Here is a 21761-nt window from a genome sequence, read left to right as displayed (position 1 = left end):
AATGGTAGAATGAGAATGTGGGAAGAAACGGGAGAGCTCTGAGAAAATTCCTTATGCATGATGTTTGTCTATTACAATCATATATGGTCCAGAATTGAATCATAAATATTGGCGCTACCAATTAGGCACTGTGTTCCCTATAATTAAGAATAGATATTATTCTTTTGTTTGAAAAATTATTGATAATTGCAGAGCTGTACAGTTATTTATTTTATGTGATAGTATTGAGGAATATGCCGAGTGAAGTAGGAGTTAAAATGATTTTAGTATTAAGATCAATGATATTGACGCAGATTTTAGTTGAGGCCTTTTACAGAGAGGATTTAGTTCAAGCTTATTGATGACTGTATTATTACACTTTCAAATTAATATAGTGAGGATATTTAAACTTACGCCCTCAAACGGACTCGAATTACAAGTTTTTTGGTTGACACTTGGACGTACTAGCTGATTATTTTCTATGTTGCACAACAATATTTTATTACATATGCTTTTATTTGACACGATTTATATACATTTACATTTAAATCACTGACAGAATTATGCTAGGTAAAAATTGTTTTTGTCTCGAAATTTTATGTTACTTATCGGATGTTTACGGTAAAAATATTTTCTTACGGGGTATATGGGAATTGATTCTATCTAAGGCCAGAATATATTGTTATTGATAGAGTATTTGACATAGATTTAATTGAAGTTGGGAATCAGAGATGCACACATTGACATGTGAACACATTAGTATTTGGTATAGTGTAAATACATTTAAGTTGCAATGCACGATCATATTAGAATTTGACATAGCTTGTATTATATATGTGTGGTAGAAGATTATCCTACAGAACCACTATATGAAGATTTGGTTGACTACAGCTTGTATTTTGCTCAAGTACATCCTTTAGGAGATTATTTTGTATAGAGATACAGATTAACTACACGATGTTACTGTATGATGGTGAAAATGATTGATACTTTATTGTTTGGATAATAGATATATGGTTATTGGTTATTTAAACTTGAAACCTGTTTACTGTATTATATTAATGTAACATTACCGGGAACAACTACAAATTAATTTGTTATATCATGTTATATCTTATTAAAATATATTTAATCAGAATTGGTAAGTATATTGAAATAACATTGAAGACAGTGTACTATGTTTGAATTTACCATTGAATATTTGCTTACTATATTGACTAGAGCTTTAATTATGTGTTATGATATCTTTACTGATGTACTACTTTATTGTATTCCATATTGCATACATTTTAGGATAAATTAGTTTTCCCGATTATTTGTTTGTAGATGATAACTAATACTAATTACGACTTATTAGGAACACAAGTTCAGACTATGTTTGTAGGTTTGAAATTACTACTTTTTTAAGTAGATGGTTACCATGTTTTAAGAGCAAGGACAATTGATTTGTACACTAGTGACAGCTATTATACTGGATTGGAGATATTCTATCTATACAAGTTTAATTTATTTGTATTGCAATTAGCAGATAGAAGTACATTATTTATAAATATTTTGTGATACCGACTCTTTTAATCATCAATAAATGGCATGCTTATTAATGTCATTTAGATTTGTCTAACTGGAATCAACTTAAGTAACAGCCTTAACTATGACGAATATTATGATCCATTTGGAGAGTGTTTTAATTTGTGAGTTGATATCAGTGAAAATATACGGTACGGACTTATTATGTACTTGGAATTATAGGTTTTACTCAGAAATGCTATGATTATGAATTATTTCGATTTTGAGGGATATATTGTTATGTGTTGCTTTTTTATAATAAGAACTAAATGGTTTAGTATATCACGGATTGAGTGATTGAGTGATGGTTGTTGGAATATTGTTATCTATTTAGAATAGATACAAGGCAACGCAACTAGTGACAGGTATTATCCTCTTGAACTACTAAACACATAACTGACAGACTGACATGTATTGTTTTTATATTATAATATAAATGGGTTGCAATTTTATGTCATGCTAGCTGAAGAGTACATTACTAACATTTATTTTAATAGATAGCCGGGGCAGCACAACTAGTGACAGCTATTATTTGTTTAAAGCTATTTAAGTATGATTGACAGACGGCTGTTTTGCTTTTATAATAAGACATATTTGGTTTACATTTATGGAAACGATTTGTTACTGCATTAGTTACTTATTCATGTTAGATACGAGGCAGCGCAACTATAGACAACTATTGACTTATTTGAATTATTAAATTGCGAATGTCAGACGGATTTGTTTGTTTTATAATGTGATATAACAGGTTTTCATTTAAGGATTGGTATTTTGATTAGTACAATATTGAAATCTAGTCATGTTAGATAGAAGGCAATACAAGTAGCGGCATCTATTAACTTATTTGAATTATTAAAATGCGTGAATGACAAACTGAATTGTTTGCTTTTATAATAAGATATATTTGGTTTTCATTTATGAATAGGCTTTTCGATTACTCCAGTAGCTATTTATTCATGTTAGATATGAGGCAGCGCAACTAGCGACATCTAACTTATTTGAAGTATTAAATACGTGAAAGTCAGACTGATTTGTTCTTCTTTTTATCATAAGATGTATTTGCTTTACATTAAAGTTGGATATTTTGATTAGTACAATATAATATATATATGTTAGATAGAAGGCAATACAACTAGCGACATCTACTAACTTATTCGAATTATTAAAATGTGTGAATGTCAGATTGATTTGTTTCCTTTTTATTATAAGATATATCAGGTTTTCATTTAAGGATTGATATTTGATTAGTATAATACCAAGATTACTCATATTTGATAGGAGGCAGCGCAACTACCGACAACTATTGACTTATTTGAATTATTAAATGTATGAATGTAAGATTGAATTGACTTACTTCAAATATTCGTTTATTAAACCGTAAGTATCTTTAAAATGACTGCATAGTAACAAGGTATATAGGCGTTAAATACGAGAGTCATGGTTCGTCATTGTTCTTCGGAGGTTGTGGTTCTTCAGGAGTCATGGTTCTTTTTGAACCAGACGATTCTTTAGGAGTGACAATGTTTGGAGAACGTGAATCTTGTACGTCGCTCACTCGCGAACCTCCCTCTTGCTCAGTGTTGCCACAGTCCTAGCTATGAAGTGGGCTGAAAAATAGTACCAAATTGAAACAAAAAGGGCTGAATTCATTATTTTATACCAGTGTAATACAATGACTCTGTAACACAAAACTAAAAGAGGTAAAGTTCTAGAACACTTCCACCTTCTTTCAAGAGTTAAAATCAAGAAAGTGTTCTTTTTAAAATCATCCAAATAGGAGGATCCCAAACAACGGTAGAAGTAGATGAAACTTTTCTCGCAAGTAGGAAGTATAACAGAGGCCTCAAAATTAAAAAGGAAAACAATTATTATCTTCGATATGTATTGTAAGGAAACCAAACATGCCTCTAATTATTTCAAAGTGACCAATAAACCAAAACGGTACTATGGCCATATATGAAAAAATATATAAAGCGAGGAACTAATCAATCATCTTCGAATTCGTGTGTAAACAGTAACAATATGTTATAATAAAATATTAAAATATAAATTATTGCAACATATTCTTGCTTATTTCACGACCGAAGGAGGAGGATAGACCGTAATAAGAATAGGTAAACTGACATTTGTAAAAAAATGTAAAACCTGTCCAGGATCCTAGAACCTTTCCTGAATCACATCGCAGCACATTAATAATTTGAAGTCACAATTGTATGTATGGTGCTGAATTGTACCAACTTTTTCGCAAAAGGGACTGAAAATGCCAGTGTGGTACCAACGGGCTGGTGAATCACAAAAGGGGCTGAATTTGGTACAATTGTACCAAATGTGACAACACTGCTCTTGCTTTTCAATCTTGGTTGGTTAAGTCAGTTGCTGTTTTGGAGGGGTAGGTTTCGCTGGTTCTTACTAAGGAGAGCGCCTCTTGAGTTGAGTTCAGGAAATGTGCGTTCCCTTAGTGTATGTGTATCTCCGACATGAATAAATTAAAAAGAGTACCAACGTACCAACAACATAAATATTTAGCACTTTGATGTGGCAGTTGGACACACAATGATATTTTACATATAAAACGAAAACTTTTAACTACCATTTAAAATCGAATTTGAAGAATGCGGGAGTAGGTCAAGTATGTAAAAAGCTCGTAAGAGCAGGTTCTTTTCATTTACCTAGATCTGCTATTGTAATCGCAGCGCATGTAGACAATTGACTGACTATTCATTTCAGAAATTAAACTATGAGAACGAGTGCGTGCATAGCGCACCAGCAGTACTGATAAGAACTGATAGTAATTCTGCACATCTTCATTACATCAATTGTGTAACTGTTAGTTTTAAACAAAGGTATGTGTTATATAATTCTTACAGGGAAATGATACGTTAAAATTAGCGTATGTAATTCAAATACATTCTTAATAATTTCAGTAAATTTTAAATATATTTTATAATTAGAGAGAATGGATTCTGACTATGTCTTAGTTCATTATTTTCATTGCAAAGGGTAATTTCAGTTTAAATAACGAATGTCTACTTAAGAGTATAAGGCTGTGATGTATTTGGTCTAGGAATTAATTCGTGCGGGTGGACAAGAGATGGTGCAACGAACGGAGCGTCCCACAGTTCCGTGTATCCACACATGTGTTGCAAACCCCTGTCATCGCGTATCGTTCGTAGTATAGGGCAGTGGATTAAAGCGTCAACAACACCAGTTTGTAGTTAAGTGAACATGGCGCAATTTGTGCCTGATAAAGTGTTTTTGCGGGGTGTCCTGCTGCATTACTTTAACATGCAGAAAAGTGCGACTGAAAGTCATCGTATTTTGGTGGAAGTGTATGGTGACCATGCTCTAGCTGAGCGAACGTGTCAGAAGTGGTTTGCACGGTTTAGAAGTGGTGATTTCGGCTTGGCAGACCAAGAGCGAGCTGGACAGCCAAAAAAATTTCAAGACGAAGAATTGACAGCATTGCTCGAGCAGGATTCGTGTCAAACGCACGAACAACTTGCAGCAGCATTAGGCGTTGATCAAACAACAGTCTCCAAACGCTTGAAAGCCATGGGAATGATTCAAAAGATGTCACATTGGGTTCCACATGAATTGAAAGACAGAGACGTTGAAAGACGAAAAACCATTTGCGAATTGCTGCTTCAACGACAGAGCAGAAAGGGGTTTCTGCATCGAATTATTACGGGTGATGAGAAGTGGATCCATTACGAGAACCCTAAACGAAAAAAGGCCTGGGTGAAACCAGGTGAACCAGGTCCATCACAACCAAAACGAGATATTCACTGTGCAAAGGTTATGCTGTGCATATGGTGGGATATGAAAGGTGTGGTGTACTATGAGCTGCTGCAACCGGGTGAAACTATGAATGGAGAACGTTATCGACGACAATTAATGCGTTTGAAGCAAGCTCTGGCCAGAACACGACCAGAATGGGAGAACAGACATGATAAACTTATTGTTCAACATGATAACGCTCGCCCACATGTCGCAAAACCGGTCAAAACCTATTTAGAAAATGTCGGATGGGAAGTTTTACCCCACCCGCCGTATTCACCAGACGTTGCTCCTTCGGACTACTACTTGTTCGATTGCATGAACAACGATTTGATTGGACAGCGGTTTACTTCTTCAGAAGATATCGAAACATGGGTCTCTGACTGGATCGCTTCCAAGGATGAGGACTTCTTTCGCCACGGAATCTGTACATTGCCTGACAGATGGGCGAAAGTGGTGGCTAGCGATGGACAATATTTTTCTTAAGGTATTTATGTATTTTGTGTTTGTACTACAGCTTCAATGTGTGCGTACCAACCGCACGAATTAATTCCTAGACCAAATACAAAATTCAAAACGTAATTCCTGTAAGTTGTTTCTACAACATAACTAAATTTTATGGAAGTACACAGGGTTGGGATGGTTGGAACTGATGCTCCCGTTAAGGTTTTTTGTACTTCAAACATTCGTAAGCCGCAATATTACATTTAAGATACAATAAATCTATTAGGCCTATAGACCTATAAAAATGACAAGAATCTTGTGATCACTTCACGAGAAAACAATTTAACCGATTAAAAATTAATTTTTGGATATAGTTAACATCTCCGTCGAACTCAGTTTCCATCATGTTACTTTGATTTGATTTGATTTTGAGTTTAGCGTCCTTTTCAGCATCGAAGCATGGTGGCTTAGTAGTAAAGTCTTAACCCTGGAGCCTGGGTCCCTTGTTCGATCCGCGCCAAGTAAGTTTGTGGTGGACAACATCGTGTCCGTGGGTTTTCTCGGAGTACTCCGTTTCCTTCCACTTTCTCATTCCACCAATTCTTCCATCATCAATCACTTGCTTTAACCATCGTCTACCTTAGTCTAAGGGCATAATCGTTTGACGATAAACTCAAATATTCCATTTCATTTCATTTCAGCAGCGAAGCTATATGAGACGTGGACCTACAGATTAACTACGAGGAAAGTGGTTCCCAACACTTTTAGGAAAAATTTAGTTTCACAATGTTGTCAAGTTAGGAGTATGAAACGTGAAATATAAACTCTTCACTGAAAATAAGCAGAGCCATATTCCAGCGTTTTGAGAATTCCCCTTTTAAGTGGGAAAGAGCATTTTCTATATTTTCTTTCTTCACCTTGAAAGCGGTGTTGCCAGTTGTTTGTGATCGAATAGTGGGGGAAACGATTGAAAAGTTTTAAGAAATGAATTTTTGAACATACAAGTTATTATCTACCTTAAACTGAGTTTTTATGATATTGCTTCGATTGAAAGGCGCATCTTAAGGAGGTATGAAGGGTTCAAAATTTATGTTTAAAAAAACAGTATCTCACGAGCCCATCAAACTAGGAACATGAAACTTTGTATATGTACTCATTAACAATGTATGGACATGTGTCTCAGCGTATCTATTTTAAGGAGAGAAGGTGGGGAGGGGGGGGCATTTTCTATAATTCCTTTCATGTTGAAAGCGATATTGTCTGTTGTGACCTTATCTCAGTTCAACAATTTGGAGTGAAATTTGGGGCATAGTTTATACTTATCTTGAGCTAATATTTTAATCATTTCTTTGATAAAAGAACATACCTAAGGGTGTAGAGGGGTTCAAATTTTATGTGAAAAATACAGTATCTCACGAATTTTCTCACGAAATTTCAATATTTTTTCTTGGGATTGAAATAGCCATTCTCTGTTATTTGTGATAGGATCACGCGAAAATATGATGTGATAACATTATGGAGAAATAGTTTGGAATTAATTCTGGGACATAGTACCTGCCTCAGACTGGGATTTTATCATGTCACTCTAATTAAAGAGTTTGTACTAAGGGGATAGGAATTCAAAACTTTAAGCTTGGATCACATGCATCAAAAACACGACTAGGTCAACAGAGGGGAGTGGATTTCGCAGAAAAGGAGGGGGAGGGAATTATTATATTTTATATTGGCATAGACATAGAAACAACTTTTGGGGCACCATTGCGATCTTACTGTAAAAACTTGAAAAAAGGGTGTCGCAATAGAAATTGCATTATACATTATCGACAAAGAAAATGCTTTATGCTTTATTCTATGTAATATTAAGCATGTAAGATACTAATTGATTAGTCATTATTTTCATAAATGTGTATGTACAGGCATGGGCGTCCACAGAGGGGTGCAAGAGAGGACAATTGCCCCTCTCTGGATTTTCGAAAAAAAAAATACATTTATAGGCTATTCCGGTGACAAAAGTTTGATTTTAAATTCAATATTCAAGGAAATGAAAGTACCATTGATGGCAAAACAAGGACGTAAATACCCGTTCAGTGTTTCTATTGATTTATTACAACATTGCAAGAACTTATTTCCTGATGTAGCTACTGCCGTAGAAACATTTCTTCCGCTTCCAGCGACTACTTGCACACTAGAACGTTCAATTAATGCTTTAATAAAAGTAAAAACTTGCTTACGCTCAAGAATGGAGGAGAAAAGACTCAGTGGATTGGGTATGTTGTGTCCATCGAGAACATGTGCTTGAAAACAAGAATGTGTTAATAGAACAAACAATTACAACATTCGCTAAGGAGGGTCCTCGTCGGCTGCAATTTCTCTTCGACAAACACCAGTGAATGAAATGTAGGCTAAATAGATTATTTGTATTGTTTTTTTTTCTGCCAATACCATCCTAATACCTAATTTATTGATTTTTCATATATGTTTATATATAGTTAATGAAGTTATGTTATATGCTAATTGATTAGTTTGTGCACGCATCTCTTAAGGTGACTGTGTGAGAGATAGTGGTGTATATATATATATATATATATATATATATATATATATATATGTGTGTGTGTGTGTGTGTGTGTGTGTGTTGCCCCTTGGAAATAATTCTGCAGGCGCCCATGTATACAGGGTGTCTCAAAAGTCCCCTGACATAGGGTAACTGTTATTATCAGAGTTACAACAAAGTGTAAGAGGGGATGTAAAATGTAATGCAACCGTCTCCAAAAGTGGATTTTTTTTTTTTTAAATCGGACGAGCCATTTGGGCTGTACACTCTTTATGCGCCCAATGTTATATGAAAATGCAACATAGCCATTAATAGACGGTGCTGGGGTAGGGGAGGGTGGGGCTGCAGGTAGATAAATTTTCTAAGAGTATGGTGAATGGGGCCATGTTTGAAATAGGGGCTGGACATCGACACGTTAGTGTAAAAGACAGTAACTTCATTCACCTATCTTGTGAGTCCAGGTAAATGGCATTGAAGTTACATTTGTTAATAGCTATATGCTTGTAATCTAATATTGGAGTTATACCTTTTAAATTTGTTTTATATAATATATTTGGTCTGATAATAAAATTTTAGTTTTTAACTTCCCCCTCCTCCTTCTAAAAAATATAAGTGAGTCACTGAGTCGTTCAAATAAACCGATTCATGTGAACCATTGAGCGACGATCTAAGAAGTGAATCATTTTGCCCATCAATACCCATGAATATCTACCTATTAAAATGCTACAAAACCAATATAAACGCTTTTTTATAATTTCAAACTTTTGATTTACGTTATTTGTGATTTCCATTTTAACAAAAACTAATATTTTAAACTATATGTGCTTTAAATAAATTATTTAAATATATCTTTTTTATAAAGTTTACTTTTTAAAATTATTGTTCAAAGCCTTTGTATTTTATTAAGCCTTCTCCAAAATCAATACAAATGAATTGTGCTGCCATCTTTGGAGTTCTTTTAAACTATATGTTTGTATACGTGTATATGTTTGTGGCCAATCCTTTCGACAATGAGATCTCGGGAACTATAGGCTCTAGAAATATGACCTTTTCACTGATCGATTGCAAATTTTGTGTAGATTGGCCAGTTCTAATTGAATATTTAAAAAACATGGCCATTATTTCTTCATTACATTTTTACGGGTATACTGGAAGTGTTGAAATTTAAAAGAAAAACTAAAGCATCATATTCTACGAATTATACATTCCAACAGTACACAGTTGTATATAGGGGTTATATATATATATATATATATATATATATATATATATATATATATATATATATATATATATATATATATATATATATATATATATATATATAATCAGGCGTTTGTTTCATAGCCAAATGATAATGAAAAACGAAGGATAACCATTTCTCTAGTCTAAGATGAATCTTTATTGTTTGGAGTGTTTTACTCAATAAAGACCTATATCACTGACATTATAATTAATTGTTTGTATAATGTATTTGCATATTACTTACTGTATGCAAGAAGAAAGTAAACACTGGTCGTACATGAATTAAAAACTTCAACCGGAAGTAGACTCAAATCTTGCAAACGGCGCAAGATATTGAAAAAATAATCGAAAAAGCCTCCCCTTTATGACACCCCTGGGCGTTTTTTATCAAGACGTCCTTCACTTGTGTCTGTAAAGGGATATGTACCGATGTTGTGAGGAATGATAAGGATTTTCATGCTCATATGGGAAAGATGCGCTGTGTAGAGAGCGCAGGTTCAGCTAGTATAGCTATAGTATTATCATATATTTCCTAACTTTCTGCAGGCATTTGGAATTTAATAGATTATATTAAATCATTCAAAATTTAGGTCAGTTAATTTTGTTGCAACCCCATCGAAATTTCACTAAGTATTTTGTCCCTTCTATATTAAATGCGGGTTAAGTTAGCTTACGTTGAAACAGTAAAGTGCTGCTTAGATATAAAATCGTTCCCTGCACTAAACTATTTAAAAAATCTGATTCTTCAAATGACGTACACATGAAAGGATCGGGTCTAGGAAAATTCGGTGTAGGAAATTTCGGTGTGGGGAAATTTGGGTGTAAGGTAGATTCGGTGTAATACATATTGAATATTACCACTTACAATAATTTACGACACTTCATATTGTGAAAACGAAAACCAAAAATGTTATTTCATATTTCAAGAAAAGCAAATTTATTTATTTATTATTTTTATTTTTTATTTATTTATTTATTTATTTATTTATTATTTTTTTTTTGCCATCAGTCCACTACCCGTTGCATGTCTTTCGCGGGGTATTACTATAAACTACTTTCCATCACACAATGAAGCTGACACTTTTTGTCAGAAATAAAACAATTATAAGTTCAGAGAATAGTTATAGGAACAACTAAAAACACCTTTCCTATAGTACATCATAGAACATATACAAGGTGATTCTTTTAAAACTCACGGATTTCATTTGGGTCTAGAATTTCAAACTGAAGTCCGATTTTCATGCGGTTTCTGGCAAATAATCAAGGAACGTTGGGAGATTTATGGAACTATGTTTACTGGTTTAAATTCATTTGGGGTAATATCGGCCACGCATCTAGAAAAACAGCAAATATTCGCTACTGTATCGAATTGGAATTAGGTGAGGTACGGTGTGGAGATTTGAGTTTCTTCGTTAGATGGCAACCTCGCGATGGTCAATAAGAAACAAGAAACTGGACCGTTGTATTGAGAATTATGCTGTGCTACTGTATCAGTATGATCAGGACACAGTTACAATAATGTACTCTTTGGAGCAACGTGATTTCATCGTTAAAAAGATTTTGGAGAACGGGATCTGTTGTTGCTACGCAAAGGGCATTTACACGCCACTTTGCCTCACGTTCTGCTCCAGACATGAACATAATATGGTCGTTAGTGAATAAATTGTAGGAAACAGGATCGCTTCTGAGGAAGACAGGGAAGCATCGGACCTCGCTGGCGGATGTGTGAAAGATGTCAGGTACCGACTCTAAGTCACCCACGAAATCTCTATTCAACATGTGATTTCGCTTCAAATATCCATTATCTCATTCGAACTGTAACGTACAATGGTGAATATTTGCTGTTTTTCTTGCGGCCTGCTTTATATTACCCCGGATGAATTTAAACCAGTAAACATAGTCCCATAAATCTCCCATCCCTCCTTGATGATTTACGGCAAACCCTTGGAAAATCTGACTTCAGTTAGAAATTCTAGAGCCAAATGAAATCCAAGAGTTTTCAAAGAATCACTCTGTATATACATATGTAAGATGCAAAAATATATTGCTCAAAAAAGTCTTAGTGGAAAGGGCAATATAAAGCAGGATGGTTTTATCAGATAATAGTTGACTTCTCCAATCAGGCACTTTAGTTTGTTTGCCTTAAGGTAAACAAACTAAAGTGTCTGATTGGAGAACTTTGAGGACTAAAGTGTCTGATTGGAGGACAAATTTCTCGTCATGTAAGGGCCATAAAATGTTAAAATCCCTCGAAATCTAGAATTCCAATAATTTCAGGAACACAATTCAATATAAAGCAATATAAAGTAGACAGTAAACAGTAAAAATGATAGTAGACAGTAAAAGTACGTTCTACACAAAATTTGAACTTCAAACTAATACGCTCATTTATCCTCAAAGTTGAGTTTTTAATAAATCCTACGGCCTACTACAACGAATCTTTCTTTACACCTAACATTCCTCACACTGAGTTTTCCGTACACCGAATTTTCTGTACATCGAATTTTTCTACACCGAATTTCCCTGCTCCCGACAGGATCACACTCAAAACGAAAAATGTTTCATAAATTGTGTGTATCACGAGGCAATGACTGTCTTTTGACATTATTTATGCTATGGCATCGAAGACTGTTTACGAGAGGAAAAAAGATGAAAACAGAGGAAACTAAATGAAGCCATTTTTTTTTTTCAGCTATTGGAGTTACCGCCCGCATTTTTGCCGATCCCAAACGTTTCAGCATTCTTGCCAATTTGATGTCGAGAACATAATCCAAACAACCCCTGCGGGGCTTCTAACCCGTTCCTACTACTACTACAACTACATTAGCTGTGGATCTATATAGTACAAGGGCAAACGTACTACTACTACTACTACATTTGCTGTGGATCTATATAGTACAAGGGCAAACTTATTTTAATGAAAGAAGTTTAATGAAAATTTTAAAACAATGATCGTTAAATTACTTTTTGACTATTATTTTTAATCTTATTTTAACGAAAGAAGTGTTATAAACATTTTTAAAAGTAGTAAAAAAAACTGTCCGTAGGCAGGATTCGAACCCTCGCTAAGAACATTTTTGTTACTAGCATGTTACGCTAGACCACTCGGCTACCAGAGCCAACAACAACTTTCGTTTATTTTGTGCTATATGTAGATCATGTCTTGTGATATCGCATCTGTATCGACCAATCAGATCAGAGGATATGCTGAAACGTTTGGGATCCGCAAATATGCTTACCCGCCCATACTGTATCTGCATCAGACTTTCCTCACAAAACTACTGTATCCCATATTTGGTACTGGTTAAGAATAGCCCGTCAAACAAATAGTAATTTTATTGTTAAAATGTATGAGTGCGTAGGAAAGAGGATTGTCCGGGACAAACATAAATTCCACTGTCGGAACATACCTGTATAATGTAGGAAAACAGTATTTTATGTTTAGAAGTTTAATGTTACCAGTATCAAATCATTACAAGGGCTATATTTGACTTGAAATGAGTGAATAGGATGTCAAGGGTTTCTTACACTATTCTTGTTTATGCATTTATTAGTCTTATCCTTTATTTTTTGCACTATAACTTCCATCGATGACGTGCCTGCTCCTTACGGACGTACTCTCTCGTTGGCCACCTTCTTGCTCTTGCCCTGACACTGTCAAATAGAATTCTGGATTTTAGTGTTTTATTTTATTTATTTTTTACTTTCGTATATGTGGCATATGTCTGGATGCGCATTTTTACCTTAAGGGAAAGCTTTCGTAAAATTAATCCGTACGCATAAAAGCAACTCCTACCTTAAGAAATAATTTCTGAAAAATACGTGAGAATTTCGTGATAGCATAATTACACATATTATATATAATAGGATAATATGTAATCATTTCCAGGGTACTTCAGTTTGTTAGCATATTATCAATCTGAACGCAATTATTTGTTATCCCAGATTAATAACAGTACAAAACGTCTTATTAAAGCTGGACTCTTCTTTCTTAATCTACGCCCGATATTCTTGTATATTAAATTATCAAATTAATACTTATACCTATCATTGCTTCAAAATTTAACAATAGTTATGGGCATGCAAGCACTGTAACTACAGAAATCGTGTGTATATATGTGAGTATTAAAAAGTGTTTTTCTGTTCTTTACTACTATTGATATTTTTTTTCTTGAAATATTTTGGTCGTTGCGCAACGCTGCAACACTAACATTAGCCGCCACTGCTATTACCTTTTATCGTATTATGTGCATTTATTTAAATTCACTAACAGAGCATTAGAATTGGTTCCTAAGGGTAAGATTGCATTCGTGGGTGCAGATTCACTTTAGGATGACTTCCCTTATGGGTATAATTACGCATTAGAACGTATATCATAAAAACGGCTGTGCAAAATAGCACTAAAGGTTGACACTAAAAGCAAGAATGCTATCCAATCGAGTCAGAGCAGGAGTACAGTAGGGGGTCGAGGCTTCGTCCGTAGGGAGCAGGCGCGTCAGTGACGGAGTGTATGCACATAAACGAGGATAGTGCAAAATCAACTAACCAAGTTGAGCTAGGTGTCACTAAAGCCCAGATTGCAATTTAACTGAGTCAGGGCAGGAGAGTCCGTGCAATAGTGCATCAGTATGGAGCAGACTAGTCAATGATGGAGATTTTATGTATAAGCGAGGATTGAAAAAAAAAAAAAACACTAACTTATTCTTTTTTATGACAGTATTGAAATGTGAGTAGTTTGTGTAGATTTTTTGTCTCTGTAAACCTAAAAATTGAGTCAGTACACCTATTAAAATGAAATTAGCGCCAGAGTATATCATTATCAAGGGTTTCATTATGACACTAACAAGATGACGGTACACATTATGGTTGAGATTTAAATACAATAAATAAATATAGCTAAAAACTATGACTAATTTTTGTTTAACTACAAAGACATATATCAATCAATAGATCCGATCACGCTGAACAAAATTACACGGTTGCGAGCAAATTCTCATGCGTAGTTTTCGAGAAAAACAAATTTTTAGGCATTAAGAATGAAGTTCGTTCCCGATCTAATGCAGTTGATTACTATATTCCTGCAGAATAAAATCTATTTATTTATGTATCGTATAAGAAAATTGTACAGTATTTAAGTAGAAGATTGTACCCATTGTTGTTTGATCTATTTATTTATGTATCGTATAAGCAAATTGTACAGTATTTAAGTAGAAGATTGTACCTATTGTTGTTTGATCTATTTATTTATGTATCGTATAAGAAAATTGTACAGTATTTAAGTAGAAGATTGTACCCATTGTTGTTTGGTCTATTTATTTATGCATAATATAAGAAAATTGTACAGTATTTAAGTAGAAGATTGTACCTATTGTTGTTTGATTTTTTCTACTAGTGCCTCACATACATATAAACTTGTCCTTGCTAAAATATCGCTTTAGAGTGTTAAATATGCAGTGAAAATATTTTGTTTAAAACGAATAAAGAAAATGGTGTAGTCTTATACGCAGACAAATATGGTATTTACTTTTTTTTCTTTTTCTATAAAAGCATATTCACTTTCGAGCTATGGTATCATCTTCACAAGATTTTGAAAAGAACATCTCCCTTTCCTGCCCGACACACCCATGGTTGTATGAGATATTTCGGGTAGTACGAGCAAACTCAATAAAAGGAAACTACATGCAATCTGAAAGCTCGAAAAACTTCGACTATTTTCAGTTTTTCTGGGTAGTAATTCTAATTGTGGTAGCCAGGTCTTCATATGTATAGGTTGTGGTCCATCTTTCCAATTTAAAAAACAAACAAAAAAATCAAAATAAATTTACGATTTTCGATCGTTCAGGAATCATATCAGGCGTGTTAAATGGAAAAGCAACTTAGTCAGTTCAGCAGGCTGTTATCTTCTGCCCTCATCATATCAAGAATACAGCATTATTGAGAAAGTGATTCGGTGTGTTTTGGATTCCCTCGCATAACAATGAGCATGTCTCCTGCGTCATTTTTGCATGTCATTACGTTTCATTCGAACAGCCTGCTGAATTGAAAATGTTGCATTTTCACTTGACATAGGGCGCCTTACCAGTATTGACTGTTCGAAATGACTGGGCGATTGAAAAAACTCGATCATTTTACATTGAAAACCATCCATTTCCAACCATTTTCCACTTTTGTATATCTTTATTCACATTGAGTTAGACTTTGGCCCTGGACTTTTGACACACAGTGATGATGTTCACATACAATTTCTATTTAGTTGTAGAACTATTATAAGGACAAAGACTATGGAAAGTTTTTATTATTATTTTCATTAAAATTGCTTTCGCAGTTGTACATATCCACAGAAAACTAGTTGAATTTCAATACAACTGTACGGAGATCTATAAGAGCCAGATTCCCCAACCTCGACACTTTTACTCCTTCCATCTCAGCAGCAGGCAAGCTTCCTTTAAGTTGTACGCCATCTTTGTAGTTTAGTCCATTGATTTATAAGAAGAATTATTCTTGTTTTCTTTTGAAATTAACTGGAATTTTAATTATGTGAATTAACCGATTTCCTCTTCAAGTCTACTTATTTGTCCCGCGCGTTTTCGAAATGAATTTGCATTATGTAGAAAGTTGTTTCGTGTATGTTTGGCCAAACGCGATTGCTTTCCCCGTGCGCAGAAAAAACTCGTCCGACCTTAGCAAGCGCATCTGTTAGTGTAATGTGTGAACTGTGAGTGAAAGTACGTGCTGTCTTGCTGGGCTAAAAATGTCCACAAAATAGTCTTTTTTTTGGGAAGATTAATGTTGTATCTTTATACAACGCAATATATATGAGAGTTTCATTGATGAGAAAGCAGAGTAAAAGCAAAGGTTGTGATATTACCTTGACTTTAATCATGGCAGAAATACGGATTCCGTGGCCGCAGCGTTTTCAAACAAAGGGAATGAGAAGCCACCATCAGCACGCAGGTAAATTTCGCAGCCTTATCGTCTAAATGTATCTTTGAACTACCAACCACACCTTGCGCAAAAGACTGAATTTTGAGAAGCTGCTCAAACCTTTTCAACACTTTAATTTTGCCCACCGACGGGAACGCAAGTGTAAAGCTAGGAAGCTGTACAAGCGGCATTTAACCGAAAGGGTTCGTCGTGATTGCCGAAAGGGAAAAACTGACTATTTGCAGGGCGTGAAACGGCAAAGCTAACTAGCAGTACTACCAGGAGGAGATCCTGAGGCCGACCTACGAGCAGGGACTACCAGAAATGTACGAAAATGAGACTAAAATAGTCCGCTTCAATCAACACAAAGCTTCATCACACACCTCAAGATCGTCCCTCGCATTCTACCAGGATATGAAGGAGACTGCAGAAATAAAGGCCGTACCTCAACGAGAGACCTGTAAAGTCTCCAGGTATAAGTCTAATGGACTTATGTGGATTTGGACTTCAAATGACCTTTGGGCAAAGGACGTATGACAACTGTGAGTGAACTCTGGAAAGCTGTGAAAGAGGAATGGAACAAGGTTTCCCTTGTAGTTCTTCAACGGAACCTTCTACAATGGAAACTACTACGTTTTAGGGCCTTCGTTTCAGGAACCAAGGTACACATTCAGCTCTGGATTTTGTAACTATTTGGTAAGTACAATTTGGTCACATATACGCGGAACAACCCCTGTACATAAATATGATTATTAAACAGTAAAGTTATATGTAACAAAATTTTTCACGAAGCAAGAGATCAGTAAAACAAAACCATTAAAATTCCAATTTATTTCAAAGAAAACATAATGGTTATTTTCCCGTATACGAAGGCGGTCCAGATATTCAACATAGCTAAAGTCTTTGAAAATACAGCAAAAATCAATGAAAATTTTGTATTAAGTTTCACTGCAAACTGACAGAGTTTGAAAGAAAAAACAGAAGTTATCTTATGTGTCATCTCCGTGCACAAGAATTCTGTCACTGAGTGAGAAGATATCGTATGTGACATTTCCGTGCACAAGAATTCTGTCACTGAGGACAAACGATCAGAAATTGGAAGACGTCGTGTAAATCTCCAAGTTAACCATCAGAACTTGATTTCAACAATGGAAGTGAAGAAAACGAAGATGCCCCCCCCCCCAAAAAAAAGTGTCAAGTTATGTATAAAATTTTATGTGACATTAAGGAAATCTCGATATACGTGTTACTAGGAAAATAAAATTCATCAAATAAATTACTATTATATTACGATAAATACTGTTTACAGTACATCGCTTACAACAATACAGCTATTGGTTCATATATACATTCAAAATACACTTTTTTCTTAATTATATAAACAAGAGATTCTAATTTACAATAAGACCTCAGATGTGTCAAAACAGAATTAAAGTTACTCGAATCATACACGGAAACAAAAAAGGAAATCTACACAAAATTATAAACTTACAATTCCTAAAATACGAACAATACTTTTTAACAAAAAAAAATTATTAGTACGTATATCACTGGTCTTTTTACATAAAATTATTATGCTGTACACAAAAAAAAATAAAACAAAAAACTTTAATACATTCTTTTATACACAAATATATTGATCTACTTTTCTTAAGGGTGGGGTGTATCAAAGTTATATCTTTCACTTTAATATACTGAGTTCTTTTTTTTTTAAGTGTTTTGCGAAGTAGCTGGTGAAGCCCTTCTTCACAAAAGCAATCTTTGGTAAAGGGGAAAAAAGTAAACAATGTACACAATTGTATTAACAATTATATATAGCAAAAAAAAAAAAAAAATGGTCTATGATGTTCTATTAAATTATTTCTACATTAGAAATTCTTTAAATTTTCTCTTTTTGAAAAAAATTACATAAGATACGAATGTGAAATGTCCATTGTTTTGGAAGAAGTATGTGCATGCCATTTGAGATAAATAATAATGTGTATGAAAATACCATTAGATCTTAATATATATAATACAGTACAAGAGCTAAAAATATGTTTCTAACTGTGTGCATGCCACATCAATGAATCTTTAAGTTAAAAAGTAAAGAATAAAAGTTAAAATTTTTCAATTAGTTATGCAGAACTTTTTTTTCTTCTTTTTTTGCCAACTTCAAATTTTGACAGTTTCAACTTCAAAACATCATCCAACAACTGTTAAGGCTTTTCAGTCGAACTTTCTACAAGAAACAACTATTACATCATCTTTCATCTAATCAATTGCGTTTGAAAATAGATTTACTACTAAATATGTGATGTAAATATATATAACTGCATATTTTGCAAGCACTTTTTATTTTATATAAAACGAGACGAACAGAACATGCATTTTTGATAATGCATGGAACCTAATCACGAATGAAACATTCATACAGTCCTACAAGTATTCCAAAATATTCACACACACGCACACACACACACACAAAAACATACATACATATTTATATATAGGTACTATAACGAAATACTGCTGGACTCAAAGACAATACCTGCACGTTAACACTCCTATTTCGAAATCACAACATCAATACATTCAGGCGAAAAAAATAATACTCTGTTGCCTTATAAAGATTTCTCTCTCTTTCTCACGTACATACAATTAGTATTAGAATTGAACCACACACTATGCCTCGATTTCTTTTCCAAATACTATCAATCGCTTTTGTACTGTACCTGAAAAAAGTTCTAAAAAGGAAATATCTTTCAAATTATGAAATACGTGATATGACAACTTTCCCCCCTTTTAATTACTGTGATTTTCTTTCTCCCATCTAACAAAAAGATAAGAATACCAAATTCTTAAGAGTGCGATAGGAAATCGAATTTTGAGAGCATCATCTACATTTACTTATTAACACGAACTACTTTTCAATTCGCTTAACTCAGCCAATATTCTTGCTTGGTTGGACAATGGAGATTCTGTAGCTGGTGGATGTTGACTAACTCCGTTTTTCCCTTGCATTGCATACCGGTCTTTCAACTGGGACAATGCCGAAAGAAGTCTATTATTAGCCGCATCCAAAGCTTGGATCTTTTGTTCCTGAGCATCAATTACTTGTTGTTTGTGATGAAGAGCGTCTGCCATCTTCTGTTGTTCTCGACGAAGCTCTTCCTCTAGTGACATTAACCTACAAACAGAAAAAAGGGAATAAATATCTCAAAACTTCTTTTAATCCTAAATTTATTCAGACATATTTTCATTCAATAAATTTTAAGGATTAAAAAAAAAAGTTATCTTACAACATTAAAACTAGGAATTGCGTGTATAACACGGATGTGTAACATTTTTGGTGTAGGTAGCATTATTAAGGTAAGTAAGGAGTTTTACGTGCTACCATCCTCGGTCTAAACTACTTTTCAAGCTAATGATGCTGCATATTGTAGAAATGAGCGATTTATTTACTTATTTTTAACTTCACGTTTACATCTATTTATCCACCATCAATTTCAAGCCCAAGCAGTAATTCTTAAGCTTCCAAGAAAGCGCACGCCTTCCTTCTTGAAAACCAAACTCTTTTCTTTACTGTAATTACCCTAAAACATTATATTAGAGCTGGTGTGTTTTTCCCCCCTTCCATTCCAGAGGTATATATATGTAACCTGTGTTGTAAAAGGTAAAAGAATGTAAACACAAAAGCTAACTCAACTCGATAGCAGGAACCCTGTAATTTAAAGCAAAACTCACAGCATTTCCTAAATTTCAGAATTTTTCACAAAATTTTCGCGAAAGTAGTTACATCAGGTCTTCATTACTCTTCCTACTACTTTATCAATTTTTGTGATTAACGCACAGACAACGAAAAGAAAGAAAGAATAAATACCCGGAAGTAGAAAGTTTCATGTGTTTTTTGTATACCCCAAATTAGTGTAATTAATAATGACTACATAACTGTTGGGTATACACCTAATAGCATTTAGGGCCTAGTTTTCAAAATAACCATATTTTTAATTGCTACAGCGTTAGAAAAAGCTGCAGAGCGCACAACTAACTAAAATTTCCAAGATTCGTCAGAATAAAATAGATATATATATATATATATATATATATATATATATATATATTATTGTTGTGTTAACAAAATTTTAGAGAAAGCGGTAAGAAGGTTAGCGAAAATTCTAAACTAAGTTTAATTAACAACAAATAATAAATTACTGCGTTCACAAAATTTTAGGGAAAAAAAAAACATTATGAGTGTACCAAAGAGTTTCAAAGAGATTAACACAAGATAATCTTATTCCTAATACCAGTTATGAGTAAGAATGTGACAGGAAATAATCTTCCGTTATATTTGGGTACAGTATTCAATTGTGCTTCATGTTCGATATCTATCTAGCTATCCATCCTGATGTGCAGTGGCGTATTTAGGGGGGGGGGGCTTCCGGGCTTAAACCTCCCCCGAAATCTTACTATAGTAAAGTATATGAAATGTCTTGCAGAATTTTCACATTTTCAGGCAAATCCCCCTCCCCCCGAAACAAAATAGTAAATACACCACTGCTGGTGTGACTTAGTTCTCCACCAGAACAACAACACAATCACGTAACCGAAACCTGAACAAACATACAAAACTTGAAGTGGATTTTAATAATGTCATAAATTTAATGGGCTAATCTAAATATTAATTTTTTTTTTTTTTTTTTTTTTTACGGTTGTAATTCTGTTATTTCTCAGCTACATACAATAAATCTCAGTTTCATTATAATATGAATAAAAATAGCAGGGTCACCTGTACACTACGTGAAAGAGTTTGGTGTGTATTTTTGTATCATCTCCATCAACGACCTCAATTCCTAGCTGTTAACCCTCTCTATCCTAGCCAAAATTGCTGATGATAGAGATCCATCACTTAGTTCTTGAGATTTCTTGTCTCTCAGACGGACGGACATACGAACAACCAGGGTAAATATATTGAGGATTTTCGGTAAACCAAACTCCTTAGAAAATATATGTCTGAAGATTTATTCGGTATGTCACAGTAGAATAAAACTTATTTTTACGTTAATACTATTGTATATAATTTTATTTATAACTGAGTATTAATGAGAAGTAATAAATTATACGAAAGAACAATTCATATTGCGATTGATATAAAAATTTCTTTGTTGAATTACAAAATGCGCCAAATTTAGTGTTCAACCTAAACACTTCAGACACGGTCATTTTCAGAACAGGGTGACATCTCACTAGTAAATAGGTTAAATATATAGAAATAAATTTTTGGCACCTCAAA

The 21761-nt window shown here is 34.0% G+C and overlaps 1 protein-coding gene across 1 annotated transcript in view; it reads right to left on the bottom strand.

Moving 5' to 3' along the window:
• Window positions 1–17756: 17756 nt before the first annotated feature.
• raskol (Ras GTPase-activating protein raskol) overlaps window positions 17757–21761 on the bottom strand; it is a gene marked incomplete at its 5' end in the record, with an annotated part of 30316 nt that continues 26311 nt past the window's right edge. Inside the window, 1 exon segment of the mRNA XM_081764993.1 lies at window positions 17757–19658. Within this exon segment, the coding sequence (XP_081621119.1) occupies window positions 19382–19658 (277 nt within the window).

This window comes from Thermobia domestica, chromosome 7 (genome assembly GCF_964235325.1).
Source record: "Thermobia domestica chromosome 7, izTheDome1.hap1.1, whole genome shotgun sequence".
In the NCBI taxonomy this organism is placed as follows: domain Eukaryota; kingdom Metazoa; phylum Arthropoda; class Insecta; order Zygentoma; family Lepismatidae; genus Thermobia; species Thermobia domestica.
The sequence above is the reverse complement of the archived record's forward strand: the minus strand, read 5'-3'. Positions and strand labels throughout refer to the sequence as shown.